Source organism: Aplysia californica, unplaced genomic scaffold, assembly GCF_000002075.1.
Source record: "Aplysia californica isolate F4 #8 unplaced genomic scaffold, AplCal3.0 scaffold00042, whole genome shotgun sequence".
NCBI lineage: Eukaryota > Metazoa > Mollusca > Gastropoda > Aplysiida > Aplysiidae > Aplysia > Aplysia californica.
Window position 1 is genome coordinate 1492170 of NW_004797312.1, and position 21980 is coordinate 1514149.

Sequence of the window (21980 nt, forward strand, 5' to 3'; positions counted from 1 at the left end):
CACACACACACACACACACACACACACGTCCCAGGACTTTTTTAAAAGTCAGTTTGGCAGTAACCTTAGTGATTTGTCTATGATCCCGATTTTTTTTAACCCACTGAGATCCTGACTTTTAGATTTCATAGATTTGCAGACCTGTCTGATTTTCTTTGTGTATTAATACAGTCGGAATTGACCCCTTTTGGTTTGTCAACTTTATTTTATTTTTGATTGGCCCAACCACCACCACCCTTCCCCCCTCCAAATGGACTCAACGCTAATTGTAGTCAATATTATTTGCTGTTACAATGAAACCTTAAGTTAATAAAAAAAATCGTTAGCATTCAAATATAGTAATGGTCACTCTGTGTGTGAATGTGCATGTGGGTTCAACGTTTACATGCAAAAATTCTTACTATAAAATTAGGAGATAATTGACTTTTACCCTTTAAGTTTCTAAAACCAGGGTTTAAATACCCCTTAAGACAGAAAGCCAAAGGGTGAAGGAACCTCTTAAGTTGGTCTGAAAAGGGGAGCCCTGAGGTATGCAGTAAAATGTCTTTTTCTCATGGAATGAAAATCTTGTCTTTTGCATGAAATGTGAAAATATTACCCTTTCGTCATAGACACTGTTTCAGTCACTGTCAGTAAAGCTGGTGTGCAAAAGTTCTATTCCATTAAGCTTTTCAAACTTGGAATACATAACTTATGGAGTCAACATTATGTAGATTTATGCGTTCTTGTTGTATAATTTTATTTTTTGTTTTTCACAGTATGCTTTCCTGATGACAAGTACAGTTTTATTCGCAGCCTCTTTCATGATATTTTTTGGACTTATTCCATCTCCCCAAGAAGTTGGTGAGTAAAAATAACCCTAACTTGAAATGATATTTATTCCAAACTTTTTTTGAAGAAGGTCTTTTGATTCGTAGGTTGAAGTTGCGTTGAGGTGAAAGTGGAACTGCTTATTGTTTCAACATTAAATACCTCTTTTTTTCATATTTATTCTCTTCTTTCAAAGCCTATCACTTTAGAATACTTTAATTGACAGAAGAATGAATGGGAAGTTAACATACATGGATGCTTAATTTAGTGACCTCTATAAAAATGGAATTTTTTTTCCCTCTAAAAACCATGCCTGTTTTGCAATTTTTTAAAACTCAATAAGCATATTGTTCCCCTTTCTTCTCAATTTCTATAGTTGTTTAGACTAGGGGGATGGCAATATTGAACTGTTTTATCCTCTAGAAGGTCTCATGCAGTCATTGATTTGACAGTTTGTCAACACTTGTGATATCTGTAACAAACAAAAATAGTTGTTAGAGAAGTGTGAACCACAAGAACCTGAAAATATGCTTGCTTTTACTTACAACAAAGCGAAGAGATGATTTTGTAGCAATGGTACATAGGAAATATTCTTTTCTCAGAATTGCAGTGCAATATTTGATGCATGCAGTAGTGATGACATCTTGGAAATATATTTTTTTCAGAAACGCAGCAAAATATTTGATGCAGAAGGAAAAAGAGTCCTTTGTCATGGTACCATCAGTACACTTGAAGGGTTGCCATTTTCAAGTTGGAAACATTTTGTTCCATATTGCCAAATCGTCCGTTGTCTAAACATTTTTTTCATTCTATCTTTCTTTTTTTCCCCCTTCTTTCTTTCTTTCTTTCTTTCTTTCTTTCTTTCTTTCTTTCTTTCTTTCTTTCTTTCTTTCTTTCTTTCGTTCTTTTTTTTTTTTTTACAGGCCTGGAATCAGTGGAAGATGATGAGAACAGAGAGAACCAAAGAGCTGGCAGCACCAGTGTCAACTCAGAGGAGCAGATCGACCGAGGTACATACCATTACAACCGACTCTATGATCAGGGTAACTTTTCTCAGATCGTCCAGAATTTGACCGTTCGCTGCAAAAAGGCTTCTCGTTTTTTACGCACTTTTTCCTGCATGCGGGTTGTCAAACTAACTGAGTTTGCCTGATTCGTCAGAAAAGCACCTTGTGTGAGCTGGAAGTTGATCAGTGTTGTCATTTAGTTTTTGGTTGACGCTTTGATGGTGTTGATTTTGCTGCTGTTTTGTTTTGTAATTAACAGAATTTATGCTATAATTTGAGAGTGATGTGTATATTTTTCAAAGCTGTGGGCAAGAAGAGACTTTGGAGGTAACGATTTGTTGCTCGCTTTACCTTGCTTTAGCCTGACTGTTTTTGAAATGCATGCACCCGTGACAAATTGGTGGTGTTATTTTACTAACTAGTTTGATTCTTCTTCCAACAGCAACGTGATCAGTAGCCACTATGACTGTCTTTTTGTTTTTGGGTTCTTTGTCAGATTATGAGTGTATATGGTCGCTTTTAAGCACAAGGGGGCTATCCTGAAAAATGCTGTTTTGAGATAAGTGAAGGTAAAGTTTTGGGACCCTTGTTCAGTTTTTTTAAAAGACAAGGAGAATTTTCTCTATAACCAAACAAATATTCACACCAATGACACCAAACTTCTCCTATAGGTAGGACAATGCCAACTTTTGGTGTAGCTCAAGATTTCTGGAAACCCCCGAAATCTGGGTTATCCCGCTTGTCCTTAAAAGCGACCATATTATGTATTTGTATTTGGGCCAAAAGGGTTAAGGAAAACCAGTTCGTGCATTGAAAAAATATTCGATGGATTGTTACCTCTCTTGTTCAGGCCGTGAGTTGGGACACAAAGCAGATATTTACACGATAAGCCAAAACTCGGGGATAATTGAACTGACAGTCATACAGACCCCTGAGAACAGTAAAAGAGCAGGTAGTAGCTTCCCTGCCCTGAGTATCACAGTCCAACACCATATGATGTTTGTTTTATGCACAGGTGTGTGTGTGTGTGCGATTCACATCTTTTGTTCATTTGGCACAGTAAAAAAAACCCTCAAGGCAGTAGTTCCTTTCTCCTTAACGCTCAATCCGAGTAGATCCGAGTGTTTATCGTCCGTGGAACTACTTTTATTGATTCACTATTAAAATAACTAGAGCGCACGAAGTGCGTGCGATTCGTTTCCACAATTTTCCGATGTGTCGTCCTTTCAGGGGACCAACTAAGTGCAGTGTTTAGATTTGATCCGTGATTCGACAAAATCTCCAGGCGGGAGGGATTTTAGAAAGCCGTTTTTTTCTAAAATTTAAATTTTGACTACAGATTTGAAATCAGTAGGGTCTGCAATTCTGCTTTCTTCTTCACATCCAATATAGGAATATCAAAGCTATTGTGTCCATAACAAAAGAAGTAAGACTCTCAGACGCTGTTTTGATCATCTAGATTTACATCTTGGCTAGCCTAGCATACAAGCATGCCCCAACCCTGACCTACTAGCTACTGTCAAGTAGATGACATAAGCTAAAAATATTGCTCCAAAATTCTTACCGAGGGGGATAAACGGTAGAGAATGAAGCCACTCAGCGCGTGGTCTCGTTCCGACTTGGAACCATTTTCGGATGGGAAATCTCGTCCGAGAAACGCTCGGATCCACTCAGATTGAGCCTTTAGTCTTCATAGTCGTTCCCTTGTAGAGAGTGTGTTTGTGTGTGTGTGTATGTGTGTGAGAAAGAGAAAGAGGTACCACTGGTGTGGTTTTCTCCTTCTTTCTTATCAAACGTTAATCTATAGCCATTATCTCTCCTCTTTCTTTTATTTGTATGTTATTCTCAGGTAAAATCTTTAATATTCGGCACTTATATAACTATTTGTTTTGCAGGTGTCATGATACTCTTACTAAAATTAAAAACCATCTTAATGATTACACTGTGGTATGTTGGTGCAAAACTGGCTGCCCTTTTAGCCCATTCCTGACATCCGCTTGTCAAGTCATAATGGAGCCTCAGTGCAAAATAGAGGACAAATTGTTCTTCATAATAATGTTGGTCATCGATATTGCTATCACCTTTACCAGAAGTTTTATTAACTCATCTAACTGATCAAAGACATCAGTGTGTTCATTGTCCATTTTTGTCTCCAGACGTGGATGGCCCCATGTCTATTGCTTTTTTTTTTTGTTTGTTTGTTTGTTTTTGTTGGTGTTTTATGGCGCTCGGAACTGCCTAAGGTCATATGAGTACGCGGGACACATTGAGCATTTTTGGTTTAGTAGGAATTAATTTTGAATTTTTCCCAGGTGGCAGCCGAAGCCTACTCTTATCGACTTTAGGACCACCAAGGGATCTTTAATGTGTTCAACTTGCACATATCTTTGAGATTTTTCTGCCGTTATCTGAGAAGGCTAGGTGTGACTGAAAGACTGCAATAAAAAGGAGCCAAAGAGAAACAGTATAAAGGCAGCAAAAAGAGTCGGGAGCCCAGAAGAGGGGGGGGGGGGAAGCAGGTGACAGAACATGATTAGAGTACAGGAAAGGTGAAAGGAGAATATTTTAGAAAGAAAAAAAAATTCCTTCACTCTCAGGTTTTGATACCAGGACCTATTGAATAAGAGGCGAACAGCATACCTCTAGACCACTAGAGTCCCCTGACCCCATGTCTGTTGTTTTCACTGTGAATGCCCTCAAAGAGCAAAAGAGTGCTGTGTTTTTCTCCTTCATTTTTCACAATATATCAACCTTCTCATAAAAGAGTTAAAAATATTTGCATGCTTTTCGAATTGAAGAATCCTAATTTGTTAGGTTTTTTTGGTTTCGGTCTTGCTTTTATTGAAGAATACTGTAGGTCTATATCTTCAAATTCATGCTGTACACCGTAGAGTGTATGGTCCTGTGTTGGCGAGAAACTTGCTGTTTTAGAGCTGCAGGCTGTTCACCATGCTCAGCATCCTGGCATAGAAACAGCACCATGTCGATACCTCGGAAGTACAAAGTTCTATATGCTCAGTACCTAGTTTTGAGAAAGTTAATGTCAAAATTGTTGAGTTTCACAACATGTCTAGCGTTTTCTAATGCAATTCTTTGAATATCTTGATAATGACGTCGAATAATCTTAAAATTTTGGTAGAGCAAATAGAACACTTGGTTTCAGACCTCAAGGTCCTAGTATCTATAAACAGCCGAAAATGTTAGATAGAACTTTGTGATTCTAAGGTAGTGATGTGTTGTATGTCGAGGGTTATGAAAAGATCTAGAGATGCCTACTTGATTAAGGTGTGGTCTGTTTGAGTTTGAGATTTTGTTGAGTTGACTAATGGTAATTTTTGTTCCTCTAAAAAAAACAAAACAAGCAATTTAGGAATGTCCATGTAATATAGGTGAATGAAATTTTACTAGAGATTTAGCTCTGCTTAAATTTATTTTCTTCCTAACGAGGTAAAAAAAAAAAGACAAATTCTTGGGTGAACCTTCGTTCAGTTATTTAAAGTGAAATGGGAGGCAGATTTAGAAAAAGACAACTTACAGGTATTGTGTACACTATATTATCATGGCTTTGAGTGGAACTTTTGTTCTTGTGTTGATGTTTGACTTTTGGAGATTTAATATACTGATCCTCATATGAGGAAAGACATGGATTCAGTGGTAGAAGAATTGTTGGAGGTGGGCATTGTATTGTTGAATGAACATTTTCATGAGGATTTTAGACCAGAAAAATTTCTCCCTTTGATTTCAACTCTCTGTTTCCCTGAGTGGCTTTTAAATCTCTCTTGCACTTTTCATCTGTTGACCATGTGTCCAGCTCTCCCTCCCAGTTTTTTGTCTTTTTTTTTCTTCCTTCAAGTACCCATATATTCATTTTCCCCAGATTATTAAGAAATCTATATCGTTGACAAAGGCTTTGTTTTAGTAGAAATGTTTGTTTCATGAGAAGCTGGTGTGGATGGTTGCCAGATGCTCTGGTGCAGTTTGCTTCTTCTTTCCTATCAAACATCGAACATCTTTATCTTTCCTCCTTTTTTTGTGTTTCTTACTTTCTTGTAACACCTTTTATCTTTGGCACTTATATGACCTTATTATGTTGCAAGTGCTGTTAAACTCTTAATAACACTAAAAACTAGATCTCAGTAGATCTAGTTGGTGAAAGTATAGGAACGCAATGCGGATATTGGCCCCATTTATTTAAAAATTTCATCTATTGTATAAGAAAACTAAAAAAAGGTTAATATATGGTGACTAAATTGTTACTTTTTGGCTAGAGTCAGAGTGTCACATTGAGGATTTCAAACACATCTGTGTGAAATTTTGCAGTGTGAGAAGTATTTCCCTGATTTTTGATCTTTTGAGTCATTTGAGTACTCGAGAATTTGACCTTTTCTCCAGTAATCTTTGCCTACTTTCTTGCTAATAAATATCAAGATGGAAATTTATATGTATATATTTAAAGGGAACATGTATCAAATTGGTATATTTAATTTTTGCTCTTCCAAACTTTCCAATGAATGTCACTTTTGGGTGAAGGGAAGATGAAAAAACAGTGGACGTTTACAACAACCTTAAATCAAAGTTTCATATCGTTGGCATTATCTGAATTTTCTCAAAATGATTCATGGGCTTTGCCTGTGTTTACTTGACTGTGTGGCTAAATGTTGTGCTGAAAAATTTGTCGTGGGTTTGCACCGTTGGCTCAGTCAGTGTCCTGCTGGACCATAAAACGGAAGACTTTGGTTTGAAGTCATGACTTTGGGTTCTGGACTTCATGTTCTTTGGGTTGTTTTGTTTGAGCTCCACTCTATTTGTGGGTTCAGCATCTTTGAGTGCTGTTTGCAATTGGGAAATTTGTGTGTTTTGATCAATGATGGGTTATCAGTAGTCACAGTTCAGTGTTCTGGTCTATTTCTCAAAGTTGACAAGCAAATTCTCGGCATATTAGGCTTTTTTTATCGTAGCATGACATATTTTGTGTTTAATCCCCACTCAGTTTCTACATTCTTTAGTTTTCCAGTTAGCTGGGTCTTATGTTCATTGAATAATTGATATCAAGTGTACCTGTAGAAAAGGATAGGTTTAATATGTATGGCATCATGGTAAAACCAGATGCTCGTCAAAATAATGAAAATATACTGACCTTATTTTTGCCCCCCCCCCCCCCGGCAATTTTTATCAAATTTTAAGTTTTGAAACATTTCTTTGTGGGTTTTATACAGAAAAATGTTGATGAAAGGCACTAAAAATGTAACTTTGCAGTTTCCAAGGGCACTCAAGCTTGGAAGTCGCCAAACCTTTGTTGCCAATTTCTCACTGATTTTTACCTTGCCACACCTCCTTCAATCGCAAATAGGTATTTCTTCTTTTTATCCAAAGGAAGACAAATAAACAAGCTTTAAGATGGTACCATTAACTCCATATGACCCAAAATTGACTAGCACCTGATTTCACTGCATTATGACACAATAATCCTACACTTTGGAAGAACAAATAATTGTTGAGAGGACGCTGATCAAGAAGACTAGGCTTCACATTTGCTTTAGTTTGTTGTGGTTGAAAGTTTTTCCTTGGTACCAGTAGGTCGGAGTCCATGTTCAAATTTGCTTATTCCTTACTTTTTGATATACGGTCAAGAAATAATTGCAGTTTGAAATTGACTTGCCCAAAAAAGAGTTTTGGTTATAGTTTAATTGTTGTAAAAAAATCATGTTATCAATCATGTTATCAGCAATTTACAGTATGAAGGCACATTTCTGACTTTGTATGATGAATAAATGTTGTCTATATACATGAATTTTCTTTCAATATGTTGCAAGACTTAACTGTTTTTCATATTGGCTTGTCTTTTTGCATCTAGTAATGGAAGTGATGCAAGACCTTCTGTTTGAAATAGTTCTCTTACTTATTTCCATGATGTTTTTCACACATTGTGCCTTGGTATTTGGCTACTAATCTGCAGTAATGATCAAGCTGTCATATTATCGTGTAAAGATGCTGTTTCCTATTGCAGACATTATATTTGTGTTTTCCCCTACTTTTGGAAACGTTGAAGTACATATTTGCAGTTGTTATTCCCCTCTGACGGAAGGCTCATTTGACTGAGCAGAAACATAGTTTGTCTCTTTATTTTGTGTGTTTGCTTCAATTTGTTCATGTGACTCTTTGGGGTTTTTTTGAAAAAGAAATTATTCTTTTCAGTACCTATTTAGATCATTATTTTATGTGTCTGTTCTTCTTTTATGTGTGTGTATCTGTTTTGATATGGCCATTGTTCTCTGTATACAGTAGGTCTCTCTGCTTTAAGTGCTGTCACATTTCTCTGTATCTATAATTCACTGTTTGAATATTTTGTTTTTATTTTTATGTACGGGCATCTCTTTGTCTTGTATGCTTTTTCTTTCTAGTATGTATGATGTATTAAATGTTTTCATTTTGTGATTCCTGTTAAAATTAGTCATGATTCCTTTTTCAGTGGGACATTGTATACGGGTTCTACATCCCTTCCTCCCGAAACAGCCCAAAATGTGCCCCATGATTTATGTGTTCACTCTTCTTTACTTTATATTTTCGTTTTCAGATTACACTGATTTTCATTTTCAAAAGGGACCTAGTTCAAAACACTTTTCTATGAAATATATTATATCACTTAACTTTTACTTTTTCCTTCCTCTGGTATCATTAGGATGTCGAGGGGAGGTGCAGGCTTCCTGTGCTATGTGTTATATATTTACTCTTTTTTTTTTAAATCCACAAATCCTTACCCCCTTCTGCTCCCACCCCACTGCTTCTGTAGAACCGTTACTTTCGGACACACATGACGAAGGAGCGACCTCTGAAGGGGCTACAGTAGACCCGGATGATGTCACCTACAACATTGAAACCACTCGACCTGCATCCTTATCTTTCTTGAAGGCTTGTCTGCTTCCTGGAGTCATACCTGTGAGTATTGTCAGTCTTGTTGCTGTTGTTGTTGTTGTTGTTCATTTTTCTCTCTTTGTTCCGACTAATGTTCTGTTTGCCTCTCTGCTTGTGAACAGCAAAAGATATCAGTGTCTGTTGTATAGCAGTAAGGTGCTTTGCTGTCGCATGCAAGAGACTCGAATTCGATTCCCGCGTGGAGCGAATTTTTATTCAGTATCTCGGTTTTTCTGCTGGAATGTTGTGTTCTTCTCAGCCCAGGTTGACCCTGACAGGCTTCCTCCTGAATGGCTTAGTTTAGCTTATTTTGAGAAAATAGTAGTACGTAGACACAGTATCGATCATTTATTACTGGGAAAGAACAAGACTGATAGGCAGAAGTGACTGAAAGAGTGTAAAAGTAGGTCCTTCTGGTGGTATCCTTTAGCCATCCACCAAATGTTTCAAATGTTATTGATGTAGGTTTAGCTTGTCTTATAGATTGTGTAAAGCACATAGAGCTTGCTGTTGAGGGGGAATTTGCGCTGTACAAATGCTTTCTGTTCTTGTTATTATATAATTGTATTTCAGAACCTTATCATCGATGTAAAATCCTGCTTTTGTAATTATTTTACAATGTTGAAAGGGTACCTTGCTTACTTTGACATTTGTTTTTGTTTTTTTAATTTGTTTTTCAGTATGCTCTGGCCTATGCTTTTCTGAAGCTGGTCAACTACTCTTTCTTCTTCTGGTTGCCATTCTATCTGAACAATGCCTTCAAGTGGAAGGAGAGTGAGGCAGACCAGCTCTCTACGGCTTATGATGTGGCTGGCATTGTAGGTGAGTGGACAGTTTTGATGTCTTGTGATGTCACTACGATCAGTTCATTAAATGGAACGAGCCTAAGAGAATGTGCTGACAAATTCAAGAAGACGCTGTACAAAAGTTTTGATTGTACGCTGGAAAGAGGAAAGCTGAAATATCTTTAAATATTTGAAGTTTGGATTTGTCTTAAATAATAATAAATAGATTTCGTTAAGCACAAAACCCCGCTGGACAGCATGCTGTATGCTCTTTACAATCTACATTTATTACCTCAGCTGACCCTAGAATACTAAAATAACTTCTTGGCTTCCTGGGAAGCATACAGTACAAGCAGCTGATTAAACTTTCAAACACTAACAGACTAACAAGGTATTTCACTGCCTATACCTGGGTGCCCATTCCCACCTAGGTGAGGTGAGGTATTCTTTGATGTATTATTGATATTGCATGGCTTTCTGAGTATGACTGTATTAGATCTGACATGGAGATTTGTTTCCATGAACCTCAAATTATTTAGATGCTCATAGTATTCACATTCTTTTTGTATGTGTTTTCCTTTTTTTTCCTTTAGTTCCTTAGTTTTCCCTTTTATGCTAGGAGCTCTAATTTCAATTTTTTTTTCTTTTCCAGGAGGAACTTTAATTGGCTTTATCTCTGTAAGTAAAGTTGTCAGGTTGTATCTGTTTCCTTTTTATAGATTCAACATTATAATGGACAAAAACGTAGAAATTTTTACGTCATGACCAAACAACATTTGACAACTGCAGAATTAATTATTTGTCTAGGGGATAATTGAAATTGGTTTGGCCACCAGTATTTTAGCACAGGTTATTCGTTATCATTTCTTTGCTTTCAAAGGAGAGGACCTCTTGTTACTAAGACATTTGCAGTTTGGCTTCACTCCAGGCTTCTCATGTGCAGCTTTGGTTGTGAATGTGTTTGAATGTTTGAAAGGTATATAAATAAATGAGAAGAGAAGTATTGAACACTGAACATCATTATGTTTAAAACGTGGGAATGGGGGAGAATGCAAGACAAATTTGATGACAAATCTAATCATAAATTGGTACTCAGGAGCTTCTTACAGTCAGAGAATTATTTCTATTCTTATACTACATGCATGCGATGAGAAGGGCTAATGAAAATTACTTCAACTCTCGTAGAAAATTCAGTGAAATGTGAGAGCACTTGAGATTTTTATATTTTGTAAACATTGTAGATTAACACAGTGGGAGATTATAAAGTTGTTATTCTGTGTTTTGCAGGATCGACTGGGCAAGAGGACTGTGCTTATTGTTCCAATGCTCATCTTATCTATACCATCGTTATTCATGTATGGAAGTAAGTATCATCATTCGTTGTTTTGTGATTATTTTTGTTTTTCCTTTTGATTTTTTGAAAGTATCAATCAGATCTGTTTGCATAAATGTAAGTATAATCAGCAGGCGTTTAGTCAGAAGGTGAGTATGACATGCAACTTTAGAGAAATACATACCCTGACTTACTGATAGGAATTTCTTATCCTTTTTTCTTCAGATTCCCCGAACAACGTTACTATCAATATAGTCCTCATGTCCCTCGTAGGCTTTTTCATTGGCGGAGCTGCAAACCTCATCAGCGCTGCCGTGTCGGCTGATCTGGGTTGCCAGAAGGCTCTCAGGGGAGATGACAAAGCCCTGGCAACAGTGACGGGCGTCATTGATGGCACAGGGAGCTTTGGAGCAGCTTTAGGACAGGTGGGATATGTAGGCTGAGTTTATTGTTTTCTATTCACCCTGGTGTGAATGGATACCCAGCCATAGACAGCGAAAGGTCTTGTCAGTATATTAGTGTTTAAGCACTTTTACAAATGGCAGCTTGCACTGTTGTATCCTTCCCAGGAAGTTGAGATTGTTTCAGAATTTAATCAGATCTGCTGGGGTAATAATATAGATTGTATAGTGCATAGAGCTTGCTGTTGAGCGGGAATTTGTGCTATACAAATGCTATCTAATATTATTATTTTATTTTAATTTTTTAAATATATTTATATAGGTGTCACTACACTGTAGGATCAGGTGCTTGTAAATTTTTGGACATGTAGAGTTATTGGTATAATCTTAAAGCATGGTCATTTGTCTTGCTTTTGATTTAAAGAAAAATGTACCCATCCATCTTGAATAAAAGTCAAGGCATTTGCGATTTAAGGAGGTGGGGCTCACCTGGTGTTGAGCTAAAATTAGCAAGAAAATGTCCGAGAGTTTATCGAAGCTTGAGTGTCTTTGGAAACTGCACATTTACATTTTTTGTTCCTTTAATCAAGGCTTTTTTAATTATTAAAAGCCTCCCAGAAATGTGTTTTTAAATCTACATAACAGGTGTTAGGGCCCCCTCCCACAAAAACTGTAAATAGAAATTGCCCAAGGGGTGGGAAAATGTTGATTTCTCCTATTTCATGACTATTTTGACTAGTTTGTGATTTCATCACCTATATATACACAACACATATAAATCTTCCTGGCCCAAATCTAATGTATGACAGAATAACACACAGCTTGCTGTTGTGATGCCAGCTTTTTCTATTAGGTATTGGGCCTTTATCTTGTCTTCTTTCTTCCGGTCTTTTATTGTCTGAAAATATAGTGATAGCATGACTTTCAGCTTACTATAGTGACTGTCATTTGAGATTTTAGTACTTTATTGTATCTGTTTTTTAGCCTGGTTTTATTTCTCAAAAAGAGTGTATAACGGCAGTGACATTCATTCTGTAGTGATACTAGGATTGTCATAAAAGACTTGTAGGCCAGATGTTGGCAGGTGCTCTGGAGTGTGGTTTGTGTCCTTCTTTTATTTGTAGGTCATTTTCTAGTAACAGCTCTACCCTTCCGCACTTATATTATATGGGTTAAATAATTGTGTTGCAAGTACTCTAAAACTCTTAGTAAAACTAAACTAGATGACTTGTGGACTTTTTCAGATTGCTGTCCCTTACCTGCAGACTGGCCTTGGTTGGCACTCTGTCTTCTACCTCTTCATGATTTGTGTAAGTCAAAGTCAAATCGCTCCATTTGCATTTTTTTTTTTTTGCCCCCCCCCAGACAGATTGCCTTTTTGGATTTAAAAAAATTGAATGAATCTGACATCAAATAGCATGTCTTCCCTCTCCACCACTGCTGAATCAGATTGCAGGTTATAGGTCTGTGAGTGAGAAAGTTGAGGTAAAAATGTCTGGTTTTGCCCGTGATGATGATTTTGCTCAGCTCATTGACACTCAAAGGTGGCGTGATAATTACTGTGTCTGTGCAATGTCACTGTACTACGGTTATGACCTTTTCAGACTTTGGTCAACATTGTACTGACCCACCATGCCTTGCTTTTTAATTCTCCTTTAAAATCTACAGAATCAGAGTTAACCATTTATAAGCCTGCGGCGACAATATAACACATTGTGTTATCATGTGTCTCTAAGAACAGGGTAAATGGGCCAACAAATGTTCAAGTTGTAAAAATAAAGAACTCAGAATGTTGTGACACAGACTTACAAAGTCTTCTCCCTTGGATCAAAGTGATAAATGACTTTAACCCCCTAATGTATCACTTTGACAGTATATGCGGCATTATGGTATTTTCAGTTGTCAGTTACATGTGAACATTTCAGCGTGTAGTTTTTTTTCCATTTCTCAAAAAAAAAAAAAAGAAGATGTCAGTTCTGAGGCAAGTGGCATTTTCAGTTTGGAGAAAGAAAAAAAAGAAATGACATCTGAGATTATAAGGGAAGTCAGTGAATATCAGTCCCAGATATCCACTTTGCAGAATTCCAAGTCAGAGAATCCTTTTATAGCTTACAGCTTCATTCCTTTGAAAGCTGCTCTGATGGGGCAATTGTTATTCCAAATTAAAACATGGTTCACAACTGATTCTCCTTGTCTTCTCGCAAGCAGTTGCTTTTGTAGTAGTGGTAGAGGTTGCAGTAATAAAGTAATATATTGTCGCTGCAGCAATGTTGTAGTGGCTATTGATAGGTTAATCCGTCTGAAAGTCATTTACAGGATGTGTTGTGTGATTTCACTCAGAATTCAGAACCCCCGTAAAAAACAACTGCATTTTCGGAATTCGCTGTTTAGAACCCTGTTTCAATTATATACAGTGGCACAGTGGTTGATAATGCCACTGTTAGATGTTTAAGTTTGCTTTATTATAATTTATAACTTTATTTGCTGTAAATTATCTGGTCTTTGTACGATGTTTCCAGATGTTCTTGACCATGTGCTGCTTGTTCCCGCTGTTCATCAAAGAGTTAAGGAGTCTTCGGTGTTGTTGTCGTCGGACAAGGGGCTCTGTGTCTCTTCAACATGAGGATGGAGAATGAACTGGCAGAAGAGACGTAATTTGAAACTGATTCCATTTTACATTAGTGGTGGGCGCTAATCGATACCAGTACTCAATACAGTACTCGTTAAGAACGACCCCCTAAGTAAGTACCTAGGTGTTTTCGTCACCCAGTCGATACTAATCGATACTCAAGTTTTGGTATTTGGGATACTTTTTAAAATGAAAAAGCATTGAAAATGCTGCTGACCGAAAAACTATTGTCCTTGATAAATATGCTAAGACATGCTATCGGTTTCCATCTTGGAAGTTGGGGGGATTCTAAGAATTCATGAATGTAATAGGTTCTGAGTACTTATCGATATTGGGCTCTCTTAATTGAAAAAGTACTGGATATTGGCCAGTATCGACTAGTGCCAACCCCTATTTTACATGCACACAATGACTGATATTGTACATTTAAAGGGAGATTTTTCTGTCACACTGGAGTTGTAACATATATATATATATTATACTCTTTTGCTGGTCCCTGTGATTGGTTTATTATATGTATGCCTTTCTGTGCATGCAAGTGAGTGTGTGTGATTTTATATTGCGATGTTTCGTTGAGTTCCTATGTATTTTTTCCTTCTTTTGTTTGTCTTCTCCCCTTACCTCTTGTGTTAATTTTGTAAGTCAGCTTACTTAATAAGTTTCTGTCTTTCTTCTGTCACTGATATTTAGAATATGACACTAAGAGACACTGGATTTAGTGCAAATTATTTTTAGGGGTTATAATTTGGTTTGTTTTTGTGGTTGTTACTTGTTCACCTGTTGTTTTTGTATAGTCATAGCTTTATACTTTTCACTGATTTGAAGCGAGAATTGTGTTTTATCTTGAAATTAAAAGTATTGAGCTGCTGTATGTAATACTGAAGACATATGTTTAACTCCTAGATTGAATTAAGTGAGATATGGAAAGATGTTTTTAATTATTGGGTGGGGTTGGGGGGGGGGGGGGGGGGGGGGGTTGTGAGACTTAAAATCTTAGCTTTTGATTGACCAGTATCCTGTCCCAGGTTGTGTTCCTATTGCAAATGTCCCGATTGGAACTTGACAAAATGTTTCAACTTGTTTATAGTTATCTTTGTTGTGAAGTCAGCAGCATTCCTTGTCTGAAATCAAGCTACAGGATCTATGCAATTGTGTATAAAAACATTTTTTTCCCCTGACCATATAGATGGTGTATAGTGTCAGCTGGCTAGTTTTGAGACATTAACCTTTCGCACTTAACAGACATTTAGATGTAGTCCATAAAGCTCACGACTCGACACGTATCGTAAACAGTGCCAGTGGCTTCTTGAAAGAAACTAAAGAACTTTGTTCATTGCTGAGCAGAGCGGACTTGAAAATGGAGAGTTTACAATCGAAATCTGTGTCAACTTTTGAACCCCACTCAAAAAGTCACTCTTTGTGCTAGCGAAACAAGAAAACCCCCTTATGTAGTAATGCTCTACATCTGGTGAAGACTTTGTTTTACCTGAGGTACAAATGAAAATACAGTAGACACCTATGATATACCATACCTGTACTGAATTAGTCAGTGCTTTGAAATAATATATTATTTCTACGTTGTCAAAATCTCATTCCATGTACTCATGTCTTTCTTTTAAATGTCTCAAAGCATAGAACAACAGTTATGTGCAATATAATTCTATCCGAGATTTTGATACGAGATTGCATGTTTGGATCCAACTAACTCATTCATTATCATTCTTTCAACAATGATGTATATAGTGAATTTCTGAATGTTTTATATACCATGTGTATGTGCCTGGAGAAAGGTCCCAGTTGTTGGAAATTTGGGAAATTGAAATATAAGGGCATATTCTTGGAGCAAATTCAGTGCTGAACACGCTGGTTTTGAAATTTTTCAAATATCCTAGGCAGTTTTAAAGATATACCACATTTTGTAACACAGGGTGTATGTTTGGAGAAAAACTCCATTTCTAGCACATTTTTAAACTTATGTACAGCAGGTCGCAGAAAAAAACTATTTAAAAAATAATTTTAGACTTAAAATATGTGAGGCAGCATTGTGAAATCAGGTGCTCGTCAAAATACAGAAATTGTAGAAACAGTGGTTTTCCCGAAAATTTGGAAATTTTTATTTAATTTTTTATTTTTGTGCTCAACCTCTTTTATTTTCATATAAAAACACATGGCCATGGGAATTTTACTGAAAAACATTGATTAAAGGCACAAAGTATGTCATTTTTCTGTTTTTAAGGACTGTATAGCTATTGAAAGTTACCAAACTTTGGCGGCCGTTTTCTCGCTAATTTCACCACTGAGACCAGGCAACCTCACTTCCTTCAATCGCAAATATCTTGACTTCTACTTCTATTCAAGATAGGTGGATATTTATTTCATTGAAAGCGAGGCAAATAAATCAGCTTTCAGATGATACCAATAACTCCACATGCACAAAAATTGACGAGCGCTTGATTCCACCGCATCGTGACACATATTGTGAAATCCCTTCAATATATGTTATTAAGAAATGGTTAAGTTTTCTGATGGAACTAAACTTTTGACCAGGTATGTCTTTTGTGGCCTTTTCACTCCGTTACTCAAAAAACACACTTACCCATGATCATTGTTATTCAAGACATTGTAACTAGTTTAATTCTTTTTCCTACAGCAAGTGTGATCAGTAGCCACAGTGATTTTCTTTTTGTGTATGTGTTCTTTCTCCGATTGTGAGTTTATAATATGTATTGGAAAGAATTGTATGTTGAATGAGCCAGTAATTATGAAGAATTGATTTAAATCTTATTTATTTATTGTGAAGCGCCTGGAGCCACCAAGGAGTGGGCGCTATAGAAGTGATCTTTATTTTTTAAAATTGTCTATGCCTCAGCTGCTACCTCATCCATGCAAGTGGCTGGAGAACAGTGCTGGTTGCGAGCACCGTAAAACCTCTACGAAAACCCCCCCCAAGAAAAAGAAACATTGCTTATAGGTCCTACTTCTTTTCTTTCCCTCTGTTGTTTCTGTCTATCTGTCTTTCCGTCTTCACTGCCCTCTATGACCCATATTGTGTTGATATGCTTCTCTTTACTCAAACTCAAAAGTCCTTTTCCATCATATCAGGCTTAGGTAAAAATCATTAAAAGCTGGAAAGGTGCTGAAATTTAAGGGAAATTTTGCCCCATATTAATTGTTTGGAGAATATAGCTTTGTGACTCCCTTGAAGGCAGTTACAGAACTTGAAGGAAAGGACATTTCTGATCTTAGATTCTTGAGTATTTGTTCTGAATCTTGTGTGTCTCTTGGAGCCTATAGATGGTCATGTTACTTATGCTATCTGACTGTAGCCATTTGAATGCAAATTGTGAAATAAATGAATCTTCACATTCCCTTGTTGAATTTTATTGGACCATGGAAGACCACTAAATAGTTGAAAACAGCTTGTCGTAACTTGTGTTGTTGTTTGTGGTAAGTGGCCTCATTAGCTTTTTGATTCCAAATCGTCACTGAAGCGGGGTTACCAATTTGGTCAACCCTAAGATCTACACCTGGTCCTGCGCTACATTTATTAGCTATTTTCATCCATATTGTGATTCTTTGTCCAATTACGTATAGTCTGAGTGCTCATACAAACAAATCCTTCGAAGTTTGACAGAATTTATGGCCATTTTATTAGTTTTAAGGTAAGCCCCTCCACTGCCTCAAATTGGGTGCGTAAAATTGTGGAATTCCTTTCCTACTGAAAGAGTTAATAGCTGCATTTGGTCTGGAAGCATGTGAGGACATTAATACTTGTAAAAATGGAGTAGGAGCAGCAGTAATCATTATTTACTTGATTAACTTAAAGTTTTCAAATTCTACCTTTGTCTTTGCCCCAGATGTGTGATTTGTTGATTGTAATTTGTTTTGGAGCCCTGTCAACACAATTTAGATCATTGAGGAGATGGTTTGCTTCTAGCCTGCCTGTCTGGTCGTGTGGGAAACTTAAAAAGTCCCAATTAAAGAAGACTCTGACTCTTGATATTATGACTTCTCCACATGGGAATCACATTATGTTTTTATATAATAATTACCCCACCGGTCATTGCTGAAAAGACTGGTAGAGATTTGATTCGGTATAAATTTTTGTTATCCCTTCACCTGTACTGTATAATTGTGTATGTCTTTCCTAGAGAACCTTTGTTAGAGAAAGTATTGGTTGTAATTGGGCATATTTGTGGAACTGATTTCTAACAAGCTTATTATTGTGCAGATTAAAAACATGTATTCATTGTTATAAATAATTTTTATTTATAAATTTATACTAAAAGAGTATGCAAAGATTTCAAAAGGGGGGTGGGTGGTAAATTAAAGTTTTCTGGTTATCAATATATGCCCTGACATTGTGGGCACCTTTTTGTAAGTAAAGCAGGAAAACAGTAGAACTTTAGTAGAGTATTCTTTTCTAAGTGATTCGTCTTTCATTAATGTTCATGATTATACCGTTCTTTTTCTGGTTTGTTATCATTCTCTAGGTGTGGCTTGACTGATTGAGAACAAAAGAATAAAACTATATGTTGTTTCATGGTGTGGCATATTTTGTGCTCTTTTTCTACCAAAGAAGTATTTTATTTAGGGCATTGTTATTGCTTGTGGAAAAATAGCTTGGAGTGTGTGTCATATAGGGATGAGATCTATGTTGTCTTTGCTTGTGTGTGTGAAATTACTTTTATTCATAGATCTATAGATGGATATAAAAAGAAATTAGAAATAGTTAAAAAGGTTCAGAACTGGGGTTGCATGATATTTTAGATTTTATCTGCTCAGAGCTTATACTTTTATGGGATAGAGCACTATATGAATGCAATAATTAATGTTATTAATTCCAGCCTCATTTTTGCCTGTTGGGGCTTACTCGGGATGCATAGCACACTTTCCTAGCAGAAAGACAGAATCAAGAATTGCACTCAGTTCTTTCGCATAGGAGGTTTTGTAGGTAAACATTACATTACAGTAGATGTTTTGAGGAAGGTAGGCAAGATTTAACTCTTTTGGGACGTAGGTGACGCACATTATGTCTGACAGCAGACCAAATGCCATTTTGTTTCCCACTCGAACGATCATACCGCACACAAATTTGTATGTTTACATAGTATGAATATGAATGTCGTTGTGTGTCTTATTTTAAGAATATAGGTAAAGAAAACAATTTAAAAACCTGTACGAAGAGCAAAGCTATTTTACATTGTATACTTCTTTTTGAAAGCACCCAAAAAACTGCGTCCTCAAGCGTTCCCGAATGGCCAGAATGTGTGTCTTCAATGAGTTAATCGCAAAGCTGATTAATCAGGTTATAAAAAGTTACTACGCTGTTATTTTTACAGAGATGTGCAGTTGTAGACGTTACTCCACATTTTTGTTGTAAGTTTATTTCTACTTTCTACGGAGAGGTGTAGATTCTGATGCACAAGTTACTCCACATGTGTAGTGGATTTATAGCTACAGAGAGGTGCAGATGTAGAAGTTATTATACGTTTGTGTAGTCGGGTATTGCTACAGAGAGGTGCAGATTCTGATGTAGAAGTAGAAGCTACTCCACATTTGTGTAGTAGGTTTAGATCTATTTCTACAGACAGGTGCAGATGTAGAAGTTACTCAATGTGTGCAGTCAGGTATTGTTTCAGAGATGTGCAGATTCTGATGTGGAAGTTCGATCTTCTCCACATTTGTGTAATAGGTTTATTACTATAGAGAGGTGCAGATGTAGAAGTTACTATCAATACTATACGTTTGTGTAGTCGAGTATTGCTACAGAGAGGTGCAGATGTAGAAGTTACTATACGTTTGTGTAGTCGGGTATTGCTACAGAGAGGTGCAGATTCTGATGTAGAAGTTATTCCATATGTGTAGTAATAGGTTTAGATCTATTTCTACAGAGAGCTGCAGGTGTAGAAGTTACTCAATGTGTGTAGTCAGGTATTGTTTCAGAGAGGGGCAGATTCTGATGTGGAAGAAACTCCACATTAATTATGTAGTAAGTTTATTGCTATAGAGGAGAGGTGCAGATTCTGATGTAGAAGTTACTCTGCATGTGTAGTAGATATATTGCTATAGAGGTGCAGAAGCTGTAGAAGTTACTGTACGTTTACTTTTGTGTAGTTGGGTATTTTTACGGAGAGGTGCAGATGTAGAAGTTACTATACGTTTTTGTAGTAAGTTTATTGTTACAGAGGTTCAGATGTATACGTTACTCCATATACATGTGTAGTCAGGTATTGATACAGAAAGTGTAGTAAGTTAATTGCTGGTGCAGATGTAGAAGTTACTATACTACATTTGTGTAGTAAGTTTATTACTACAGAAAGGTGCAGATTCTGATGTAGAAGTTACTCCACATGTGTGTAGTCGGGTATTGCGACAGCGAGGTGCAGATGTAGAAACCAGAATGATATGTAATGTATTATATTATACCTGACGCTATTTTACTTGCTGTATGCTTGTGTATGGGAGTGCCTTTGTGTATGCTTGTGTATTTGCTTGTGTGTGTGCGCGTTTCATTTGCGTCTTAGAGAGTTGAAAAATGCGGAACAGATCATTTCTTTGTGGGTTTTCCTATTGTCAGTTTTGTTCACTTTTTTTTTCCTTAATAAATTTCTGCACATGATACCTTGTTCCCTTCCTGTGCCATGCACTATTCACACATTGCCAATGTCTCTGTAGGTATTTGATTCCTGTCTTTGCACGAGGTACAATTATATCTTAAAAAGTTGAACTATTGGTTGTTTTATTCTCTCGGTAAATTACAAATGCATGACAAATAAACATATTATAGACATATGGACCGGATTCTTCTCCAATATTGTGTTCAGGGTTGATACCATATGTGGGTGGTTGGTGGGTGCTCTTGGGCGGTGTGCTGCTTCTTTCCTTTCAAACATCCATCGTCCTTATCCCTCTTCCTTTTTTTCTTTGTAGCGTATGTTGTTACCCTAGTAGTAACAACTCTAATCTTGGGCACTTTCATAATCTATTTGTGTTGCAAGGTCCTCAAAACGCTTACAAAAATTCGGAAAAAACCTGTTGTTACGGTACTGAAGAGAGTGTCTTTCTCGTCCTATTATTCTTTACTCCAAGGTATAAGAAGATAGTTGGAGGCGTCACTAGAGGTCCTACATCTTTATTCCCCCTCTGTTGTGTCTGCCTGTCTTGCTTTTTTGTTGCACTGTATGACCGTTATTAGGTCTATGTGCTTCTCTTTACTCAAATTCCAACTCCTATGGTGCATGTATGGGTTTGACACCCCTGAGGACAATCTAAAGTTATTCAAGAAGCAAGAAGACCTCTGAATAATTTTTCCGTCCCAAATGAGACTGATCCAAGAGGATAAGGGGAGGGGGGGGCGGGGTGAATTTTGAGCACTTTTCCAAAACCAGCGGTGTCAAGAACACATCGGTGGTGGAGTCGGTAGTCTAGGGGTTAGGCTTCCGGACGCGTCGTCTCGTTTTTGTTTTTTGTATGTTACATCAGATCAGTAACACCTCAAATTATCAGCATTTATATATGGCTTATTTGTGTTGCAAGTGCCGTAAAACGCTTACCATAATAGATCTGACATGGGTAAACTACGGCGCATGGGTAGGATCCGAAAAATCAGAAGCTATAGACCTTTCGGTAGACGGCATGATAGAGAGAGTATCGTGAAGGAAATAATAGCATAGACTCTTTGATAATAGCAAGCAACTTGTACTTGTACTTGTAATGATCACACGTGACAAACGCCACAACTCGCCGCAAACAGCAGATCCTTTACCTTCTTTGAAGTTGGATGCTCATCTGCCCTAACATAATACGTGTAATCATGTTATGATTAGGTGTTAAACCCTATGGTTTCGCTTTTGACAATGGCCTTCCAGTTCAAGCGCTAGATTCTATTCTTTTTAAGAAGAATTTTCAACAAACAGATCATTTGAGGTCTGTTGGTTCAGTGCCAGTGTCGGGGTTTGACCGTCTTGGTTTTCTTGCTTCTCTGACTGCCTCTGCTATCCAGGTTCAAAGTCTCTCTCTCTCTCTCTCTCTCTCTCTCTCTCTCTCTCTCTCTCTCTCTTCCCTCTCTCTATATATATATTCTCTCTCTCTCTCTCTCTC

At 37.0% G+C, this 21980-nt stretch overlaps 1 protein-coding gene across 3 annotated transcripts in view; it reads left to right on the top strand.

Moving 5' to 3' along the window:
- Nucleotides 1-14774, top strand: part of LOC101855626 (sugar phosphate exchanger 3) — a 37489-nt gene extending 22715 nt beyond the window's left edge. For 2 of the 3 annotated variants that reach the window (XM_005092209.3, XM_005092208.3), the window contains exons 9-17: nt 759-843; nt 1734-1853; nt 8608-8753; nt 9410-9551; nt 10167-10192; nt 10802-10877; nt 11073-11272; nt 12493-12558; nt 13768-14774. In XM_005092209.3, coding sequence (XP_005092266.1) covers nt 759-843; nt 1734-1853; nt 8608-8753; nt 9410-9551; nt 10167-10192; nt 10802-10877; nt 11073-11272; nt 12493-12558; nt 13768-13884 — 978 coding nt within the window. In that variant the 3' untranslated portion in view covers nt 13885-14774. The remainder of the gene's footprint in view (nt 1-758; nt 844-1733; nt 1854-8607; nt 8754-9409; nt 9552-10166; nt 10193-10801; nt 10878-11072; nt 11273-12492; nt 12559-13767) is intronic. The other variant, XM_005092210.3, reaches the window with a different exon arrangement.
- The last annotated feature ends 7206 nt before the right edge of the window (nt 14775-21980 follow it).